The sequence below is a fragment of the Triticum aestivum genome, chromosome 3A (genome assembly GCF_018294505.1).
Source record: "Triticum aestivum cultivar Chinese Spring chromosome 3A, IWGSC CS RefSeq v2.1, whole genome shotgun sequence".
In the NCBI taxonomy this organism is placed as follows: domain Eukaryota; kingdom Viridiplantae; phylum Streptophyta; class Magnoliopsida; order Poales; family Poaceae; genus Triticum; species Triticum aestivum.
In genome coordinates this window covers 522,917,071-522,925,987 of record NC_057800.1, presented here as the reverse complement: position 1 = coordinate 522,925,987, position 8,917 = coordinate 522,917,071, and the positions used below count along the sequence as shown (strand labels likewise).

The following is an 8,917-nucleotide window of genomic DNA, read 5'->3' as shown; positions in this document are numbered from 1 at the left end:
GACTAGACGGTGGCGGAAAATGGTTTGCGGTCTCCTGCCGCTGCTCCACGGCCCCCTCTCCTCTCCGCCTCGTCCCCTCGTCCCCTCCCGCTCCCCCTCCCTCCTCGCGCCCGGGACCCTGCCCCTAGCCCCTCGCCGGAGCAGGGTTTCGCGTCACCTGTCCCCTGCCCCTCCGCGCGCGCTCCCGGACATTGCCGCGGCGGCGGCGGGCCTCCGGGACGCGGTCGCCGGCGCCTTCCAGGCGTCCCCGCCTACGTGGAGCTCGGCTGCCACAACCAACGTCGCCATCTTCGTCGCGGGCACGCCGCTGCTCCTCTCCGGCCTCTCCGCCTCCGGCATCGCGGCCGCCTACGTCCTCGGCACCCTCACGTGGCGCGCATTTGGGGCCCGGGCTTACCTCCTCGTCGCCGCCTACTTCGTGGTGGTGAGTGGATCGGGTGCTGCTTTGCCTGAGATGCTGTGATAAATCTGAAATTTAGCAATACGGCCGTTTTTGTCACGGTTTTAGAATTACTGTTGAGGCGTTGTCGCCGACCGATGATCTTCATTTCTTAATAGGACATGTTTCATCGGTGTTCTCTCTACTCCCTGCCCAATAAATATTATTTTAGCGATTGCGGTGTCTTCTAGCGGATTACCTAGCCTTGGTAATGGTACCGGCAAAATCGGTGCTTTCTGGTGTCTGTCAGCAATTGATGCAAAGTAGCAATTTCCCACAGCCAAGTTTGTCAAAATTGTAAGGGATAAACTAGCTTTATAGACATGATTACAGACAAGATAGTTTCATATTTCTGTCTTGCTCAAGTTGTACATGAATTGACCGGAAATCTGAATTACTCTAGTTTCATACCCATACAAATCTGTATATCAGTGGTGGAGACAGAACCTTTTCAAAGCCCAGGCAAACCGCAAGACGAAGTGCCTATAAGATAGAATGCCATTTTTGGTGCAGGCTGCTGTGATATTCACCCAGGTAGATCATCCTGATGCCAGCAATCTGGAAGGGGAGGTTTCACCTCCCCTGCTATAGGGAGAGAAACGGGCTAGTAAGGGGGTCGCTCTTTTCCGATGCTGCCTATATATTGAAATAGGGAAGTCTTGATTTGGCAATCTTGCCAGTTAGGAAATCCAGGCTTTGCCAAAACTTCCAAACTTCCTTTATTTGTTCTGCTCTTTAGAACCACAGATGAATCATGAATGAGTGATCATCACATGTTTTAATCTTTCAAATCAGGTGGAGGTTGTGCATAAGAGACACTTTTCTCCAGTTTATGGTTTGCCCTTGCTAAAGGAGAATTGAGATTGGTATTTCCTGTGAAATTATTTAAATATGTATTGCCAGAAAATAAATAATCACAATGTATGATTATTCTGTTCAAGTGTTCATTGATAGGCAATCTTTGCTATGCAACTTCCACTGCCTGTTCGGAAAGCTAGCAGTTGTAAATTTATGGATGTATGTGTTCTGTCGATTGTGGGACATAGTTCCATGACCCTCCTTAGGCTGGTTGCACTACCTGACAAAGGCAACTAATCTGCTGTATCCATCATGTCAATCCCAGTACATCATCAGTCTAGGTTATTTATTTTGCTTTTAATATGCAGGGCACAGCAGTGACCAAGTTAAAGATAAAACAAAAAGAAGCTTTGGGAGTGGCTGAGAAAAAAGGAGGAAGGAGAGGTCCTGGTAGTGTTATTGGTTCTAGTGCTGCTGGTTGTGTCTGTGCTCTCCTATCAGTATATAATGTGGGCGGGGGAGCATTCGCGGAACTCTGGACACTTGGCTTTGTTGCAAGTTTCTGTACTAAACTCAGTGATACAGTTTCCAGTGAAATAGGGAAGGCATATGGAAGAACAACGTAAGGTCCTGGTCATTTACCACTCTATTTGCATGACCTTTAGATAGTTGATGGTCTATTTGGTGCTTACCTGTGCAAACTTAATAAACTGTACTAATTGTTAAAGCTTCAATATCATACTTAGAGCTCAGTTCTGTTCTTTTTGTAGAGTAGTTACCTAGTGACAACATTTAAGATTGTTCCAAGAGGTACAGAAGGTGCAGTCAGTGTTGAGGGCACTCTTGCTGGAATTGTAGCATCAACGTTTCTGGCAGGGATTGGTTATATTTTGGGGCAGGTAAACAATTTTTAAAATTATGTACTATGGACATCTTCTCCAGTTATTTAACTGTAATTAGACTTGCATGTGTCATGTTGTTTATATGCCTACTATCTCATGCTCTTATAATCTGATAGTGTCAATGGCTAGAACACATATTAGAGCAATGTTGGGAGCATACGACCTGCAATGTTAAGCTCCTTGCATTTGCATCTAGGAGGATAGTAATCAAAATTTTGATATGGAAGTGGCAGTAATTATTGTACTTTTTTTTACCTTGGACTGTAACTCAGGAATATGGTTATTGAAAAAAAAAAGAAAAATGATTTGCTTTACAGGTAAATCTACCACAGGGTGTGCTATGTGTTCTTGCATCCCAGATTGCAAATTTTGGCGAGAGTTTGATTGGCGCAACGCTGCAGGATAAGGAAGGTTTTGAATGGGTGAGCCTAAACTTTCGGATGCTGAATGCTGATGCTTTATATATATTGTTGTTAAGAGATAGGTTTTTTTTTCTATAGAAGGCCTTTGGATCATAAGAATCGGTTCACCAAAGTTCTATGGAATCCATTCCTATACACTCCATTCCATAGGAATTACAGCATGAACTCAAACCTCATTTTATTTTTTCCTTTGAGAAGTCCAATGCAGGTGCACTCATTCTCTCTACTCTCTCTCAATCCTCTAAAATTCTTGTGTTTATTACCTGTGCACCATCCAAAGACATCTCTTATAAAATTCATGTTTTTCGAAATCCTGTAGGAATTCATAGTAGTTGACATCAATCTGTCTTACATTTTTCCTATCCCTGCAATCCAAAAAGGGCCTTAGTTTCCCTAGTAAAGCTGTGTTTGCCTTTTGTGTTCTGTTATACTCTTGTTGTTGAAAGTTTAGCCTCATATTTGCATCACCAAGTTGGCCTGCCTGAACACTGTGAGTAACTAGGCAAAGTCTCCTTTTGGCATTGTGATGGATTGTGATAATCTTATTTGGTTGGACTCCTTTTGGAATCTGAGTGTTTGGGCTGGCTAGATTGTTCTTAATCTAGTTGCTAATAAATATATTATTGCACTCTGAAACTCACTAGATCAAATGTGAGAAGACAATTATGGAATAGCATAACTTTAATTCGATTTAGCAAACATTGTAATACTGAGAGCTATGAAAAATAAGTACAGCCGTCACAACAACCACAAATTGCCCAATGCTATGGTGAAATTTTTCAAACAGGGGAATCTTGCATGTGCCAGTTATATTTATCTCTTTTGGACAATCATCCTCTCTTTGTACTCAACATGCATTCCTAGGTCGTTTGTAGCCTAAATGATGGCTGGTATTTTTCAGCGTATGTCATGGTGTAGTTGCCACCATATAATCCCCATTCAGTGGTGCGTGTCTCTGTAATGTAGGTTCATGAAGGCCTGAACGATATTTCAGCCTATGGCATAATGCAAATGCCATTGTAATAAATAAATTAATAGGCCTATTTTTTGGTATTGGCTGTACCAATTGATGCATAGTCCAGAAATGCATATTGTCGAGGCTTGCGGGTGCAGAATCTACCAATTTAATATCCACGTTTCTGTTTCACTAGGGCATGTGGTTTTGGAGAAAAAAAATAACCCCAGAATCATTGATGTCTGTACAGCACTCTTGATCCCTCTTCTTTTAGGTGTGTCAAGTAAAAATCTCGGGCTAATTAGATATGGAACATTCAGTTAACAGAATTAGTGTAGACCCATGTCTCCCGAACAATAGTAACCAGGATAGTGTCATCCGCATTGATGTATACTCTTATTCAAGCTGTTCTTTTGGTTTACTTTTCAGGGTCACATTATCTGCACATTATATAGTTATATGTTGACACCAGAAGTTCCCCACAAAGCTAAAAAAAGTGTATATTTCTCTATGCAGCTGAACAATGATGTTGTCAACGTGGTCAATATCTCGGCCGGCGCCGTTTTGGCTGCTCTAATGCAGCAGCTGCTAGTGAGCTGGCGCTCATGATCTTTGTTTCCTGACTTTTCTCCAGTGCATCCGCTCTCGTAGTTTCTTAGCGGTATAAGCAGCTGGCATTTGCTTGTGGAACTCTCAAGTCGCAATTGAGTGGATGCACGTGCTTCTCCTTTGTGACACATCTTCCTGTACTTCTAATTCTAGCTTAAGGCCTGTTCCCGTTCGCTCCACTCCGCGGAGCTCCAGGAGCTCGGTTTGAGCTGCTCCGTGGAAATAAGCTGCAGTTTCCTCCGCTCCGGGGGCGCAGTCCAGGGATCGGAGAGGAACCGAACAGGCCTTTAGTAACATTGATTTGTGGAAGTAAAACACTCTCTGCCAGAGCATCATATGTTCAAGAAATACTGAGCTGGCTGGCGTGCTACTAGCTACTACTCCAAACAATGATCATTCTACACCAGTTAAAACTCGTGATTGGACAAGTTGCATGGTTTATGATCCATGATCACAAGATGATGAAGTTGCAGGTCCCTTCAGCTGCAAGCCTGCAAGCATCACATGGCGTCTTGCTTTTGTAGGGAATCCTAACTTGATCCATCACCTCGACCTGCCATACGGCGGGCAAGCACGGATGCACGCCTTCCCACTATTGGATGAGCCAGACATCTTTACGTCACGTTGGCCAGGACGTGTTGTCACGGCACACACCCGAGTGAGCGCATGGTACAGGCCATAGCCTCGTACGAGCTCACTTTTGCTCCGCCTTGGTCTGTGTGGGCTAGATAATGCACTTCTAGCAGACCAGCATGTGCTTTCTTGCAACCGTGCGACTTTCTGTCTCATCGGACTCTTACTTTTGCTTCTGCTTATTAGGTTTGTTGCTATCGATTGGAAACACGAGTATTGAGCAGAAATTGCTTTTGGAGTCCGAGCTCATGGAGGACTCCAAATGCAAAATTTAAAATTCTTGAAAATTCATATTTTTACAATCCAGAATAGAACTGGAAAAAATACATAGATAGATGAAGGCATAGTGCATAAGTGTGTAAATTTTCAGAACAAAATACTCCCTCCGTCCCAAAATTCTTGTCTTAAATTTATCTAAATACGGATGTATCAAGTCACGTTTTAGTATTAGATACATCCGTATCTAGACGAATCTAAGACAAGAATTTTGGGACGGAGGGAGTACGTTGAAACAAGGGTTGTGCGAAAAAGACAAATCTGGGGCTTTTTAACGCATGATGCTATTTATCCTTTTAGACATGGATTTGTCTTTTTCGTACAGGTCGCATTTTAACGTATTTCATTCCGAAATTTTACACATGTACGCCTCACATCATTGTTTACTTGTACAAGCAAATTCAGAATTTTTTTTGAAACCGAAATTTTGAATTTTTCAAAAAATCGGCATCCATAGAGGCCGAGAGCTAACTAAAATGCCACTCTCAGTATGAGCTTCTTTAATGCCTTCTGAAATGTTTGAGTGCTACTACCTCTGAGTTTAAGCTGAAGCGTCAAAACGTGTTACATTTAGAAAGAAAGGGTGTACTGCATTTTGATTTTGATATTTACATCTGACTATCTGAGTTCCTTTTGTTTCGATGCTGCTAGTACTCCCTCCGTCCGAAAATACTTGTCATTGAAATGGATGTATCTAGATGTTTTTTAGTCTAGATACATCCATATTCATCCATTTTGATGACAAGTAATTCTGGATGAAGGGAGTATTATTTTTGTTAATGCTATGTTTGCTATTTGCGGAGATGGCTTATGAACTTCTGCCGACCGAACAAAACATGTTTCCTTTCTGTCACTTACACTTAAATTAAGTACCCTTCTCTGCTAGCTGTGTCAGCAGCACCACGCCTTTCTGATGGATGAACACCAACACGCAGGCATGCCATGCAGGTATTACTCGTCCAAAACTCGCAGCGCTGAGGCCCCTCTCTCTTGTACTTGGCCTGATAACCCAGTTTTACCCGGCGACTTAACTAGTGCCTGACCAGTCAGCCTATCTTATGTGTAACAGTAGTAGTACTGCTAGCCCCCGTCCTTCGGTAGCGAGGACCATATGCGCGGTTCCTTGTGGAAAACATGACGTGCCACACTGCGTGCACTGCGCTTTGGTGCCTCCCACTGTGCGGACAGCAGCCTCCTGTGCGCTGCTCGTACCGCTAAATCGTGCGAGGCCGAGGTTCTTCCCGGCGTCCCGAACGCAAACCTCTCTGCACGATGCTCTCTCTGCCCATGGCCGGTCACGTCACGTCAATCACCGCACCGCGCACTGGCCCCATCTGCGTCGCCCACGCGGCCGACCCCTGCTGCTCTTAAACCCCGGGAAAACCACGCTCGTCAAACGCATAGCCTCGGAGCAAAACGGACGCCACGATGCCGGCCTCCATCGCGGTCTTCCTGTGCCTGCTCTCGGCGGCCGCGGCCATGGACGCGGCGGAGAGGGAGACGCTGTTCCTCGTCATGGACGCCGTGTCCTCCGACCGGGACTGGCGCTCCGAGAGCCCCGACCCCTGCGGCGCGCCCTGGCCGGGGCTCGAGTGCAAGCCGGCGCCGGGCACCGCGGCGCCGCTGCACGTCACGCGGCTGGACTTCGGCGTGGAGCCCAACCCGTCGTGCAAGGACGCGGCCGCCTTCCCGCCCCAGGTGCTCACCCTGCCCCGCCTCCAGTCCCTCTTCTTCGTCAACTGCTTCAACAACCCGGCCGCCGTCACCGCCCTCGTCCTCCCTTCCGCCAACCTCTCGTCCTCCACCCTGCAGCAGCTCAGCATCCGGGCCAACCCCTCGCTGTCCGGCGTCATGCCGCCGCAGCTCGTCAGGCTCAGGTCCCTCCAGGTGCTCACCATCTCCCAGAACGGCCTCGTCCGTGGCGAGATCCCGCGGGGCATCGGCGAGCTCAGGTCGCTCGTGCACCTCGACCTCAGCTACAACTCCCTCTCCGGGCCGGTGCCGACCCGGATCAGCGAGCTCAAGGGCTTGGTCGGCCTCGACCTCAGCTACAACGCGCTGTCCGGCCCCATCCCTGGCCGGATCGGCGACCTGCGCCAGCTGCAGAAGCTGGACCTGAGCTCCAACAACCTCACCGGCGGCATTCCGGACACCGTCGCCAACCTCACCTCCCTCACCTTCCTGGCGCTAAGCAACAACGGCCTCAATGGGTACTTCCCTCCTGGCCTCTCCGCTCTCCGGAATCTCCAGTACCTGATCATGGACAACAACCCGATGGGCGTCCCGCTGCCGTCCGAGCTCGGCAGCCTCGCCCGTCTTCAAGAACTCCGGCTAGCCGGCTCCGGCTACTCGGGGCCGATACCGGCGGCGTTTGGACAGCTGGCGAGCCTGACGACGCTTTCGCTCGAAGACAACAACCTCACGGGCGAGATTCCCGCGGGGCTGAGCAGGCTGCACAGGATATACCACCTGAACCTGAGCAACAACGGGCTGGGCGGGGCCGTGCCGTTCGACGGCGCGTTCCTGCGGCGGCTCGGCCGCAACCTCGACCTCAGCGGCAACTCGGGGCTGTGCCTGGACGTCGTGCGGGACGTCGGCGTCGGCGTTGCTGCCTGCCATGGCGGCGGCGGCGGTGATGGTTCCTTGGCGCGTGACTCGGTGAGCAGTGCTGCCAGGGGAGTGATGGCGAGAGGCTCCACGGACAGTTTCCGGTTTCGCCTGCTCGGCCCAGTGTGCGTGGTAGTGATCTCCTGCATCTTTTTTCCTCCGAATGGGTATGCGTAGTGTTGACAGGATTCGTGTGTTGGTTACTGCCCATGTACGTACTTGTGTGTTGTAAAAGTTTTGTAATGCTAATTTGTCTACGGCGAGGCTTGTAGCAGAGTTGTAGAAAGCTGTTGACTCTCAGGCTCGAGCACGGCGGTTTATCAGTCGCCGTAAGTTCATTTCCAAAGCGCCCCCTCCGACGTGCTGCGCAATCTATCGAGGGCCTATATTGGATCCGCCGAGCAGTTCAGACATGCTTTTTCACGAAAAACCGAGATAAACTGGGGCTTTGCGGGAGTCCGAATAGCAGACACGTAGACCTGGAACCGTGCGCCTCCATGTTCTTCTTCGTTTTTTCTCTCTTGTCCTCGCCACCGCTCACCATCCCGGCCGTCCCGCCACACCCCTGGCAGAACTCGACGAGTCTGTCACCTTTAACGGTACACTCTAACTCCAAGCCGCTTCTCTGTCAGCGTTCCACACATCTCCTTCGACCGTCGCGCAGGTACCGCCAGCTCCTACGATACTCACATCTCCTTCGACCGTCGTGCAGGTACCGCCAGCTCCTACGATACTCACCTTGCCTGGCAACTTTTCGACAAAATGCCCATGCTAAGAGGATGTTTGGATTGGTGTTGTGCCCGACCAAAACTTTGGCGTTGACCAAAGGGCTGGCAACCATTTGGATGGGCTCCAATTATTTGGCTCGCCCCAACACCAATAAGCTTTAGCATTCAATTCGTGACCAACTTAGGCTGGTCACAATGGGCAAGAACATAAGCTAGTAACTTCACACTTTCCTAGACTATGTTACTACCACCATAGTGGGTAGGAACATCTATGTAGTGCCATGCAACGATGTATTTATTAGGTTATAGACTCATTGTTTCTTGGAGTGTGTGATGTTCCGGTAACTTAGCTAGTTACCACAAGCACATCTCTCTTCACTAAATACGTGCCACATAAGAAAAGTTGTATTGAAATGTGTGATGTTACTCTTAAGTTCCTCCCCACTGTGACCAGCCTTATTGGATAGGCGTGGGCAGCCGATTCCTCCGCCAAAATATTGGCACACGGCGCACGCCCCTCGTTGGTAGGGCGAGCAGGGGCCAACGTC

The 8,917-nt window shown here is 48.5% G+C and overlaps 2 protein-coding genes across 3 annotated transcripts; both read left to right on the top strand.

The window, feature by feature from the left end:
• Nucleotides 1-6: 6 nt before the first annotated feature.
• LOC123062002 (protein VTE6, chloroplastic) lies at nucleotides 7-4,253 on the top strand. Its single transcript, XM_044485298.1, has 5 exons — nucleotides 7-424; nucleotides 1,606-1,859; nucleotides 2,013-2,136; nucleotides 2,457-2,561; nucleotides 4,033-4,253. Exons 1-5 carry the CDS (start codon nucleotides 20-22, stop codon nucleotides 4,123-4,125), a joined length of 981 nt encoding a protein of 326 aa, XP_044341233.1. The 5' UTR covers nucleotides 7-19; the 3' UTR covers nucleotides 4,126-4,253.
• Nucleotides 4,254-6,270: 2,017 nt separating this feature from the next.
• On the top strand, nucleotides 6,271-7,941 carry LOC123062001 (receptor like protein 29). Of its 2 annotated transcripts, XM_044485297.1 has the most exons (2): nucleotides 6,271-6,732; nucleotides 6,847-7,941. In XM_044485297.1, exons 1-2 carry the CDS (start codon nucleotides 6,463-6,465, stop codon nucleotides 7,816-7,818), a joined length of 1,242 nt encoding a protein of 413 aa, XP_044341232.1. In that variant the 5' UTR covers nucleotides 6,271-6,462; the 3' UTR covers nucleotides 7,819-7,941. The 2 variants fall into 2 exon arrangements, with proteins under 2 accessions (XP_044341232.1, XP_044341231.1); XM_044485296.1 differs by having other exon boundaries at nucleotides 6,290-7,941.
• The last annotated feature ends 976 nt before the right edge of the window (nucleotides 7,942-8,917 follow it).

Bases quoted from the DNA above. Each gene is read 5' to 3' on its own strand.
- LOC123062002 (XM_044485298.1), top strand. From the start codon at position 20: ATGGTTTGCGGTCTCCTGCCGCTGCTCCACGGCCCCCTCTCCTCTCCG. The intron at 425-1,605 runs GTGAGTGGATCG...TTTAATATGCAG, and splicing joins TCGCCGCCTACTTCGTGGTG to GGCACAGCAGTGACCAAGTT. The intron at 2,562-4,032 runs GTGAGCCTAAAC...TTCTCTATGCAG, and splicing joins ATAAGGAAGGTTTTGAATGG to CTGAACAATGATGTTGTCAA.
- LOC123062001 (XM_044485296.1), top strand. From the start codon at position 6,463: ATGCCGGCCTCCATCGCGGTCTTCCTGTGCCTGCTCTCGGCGGCCGCG.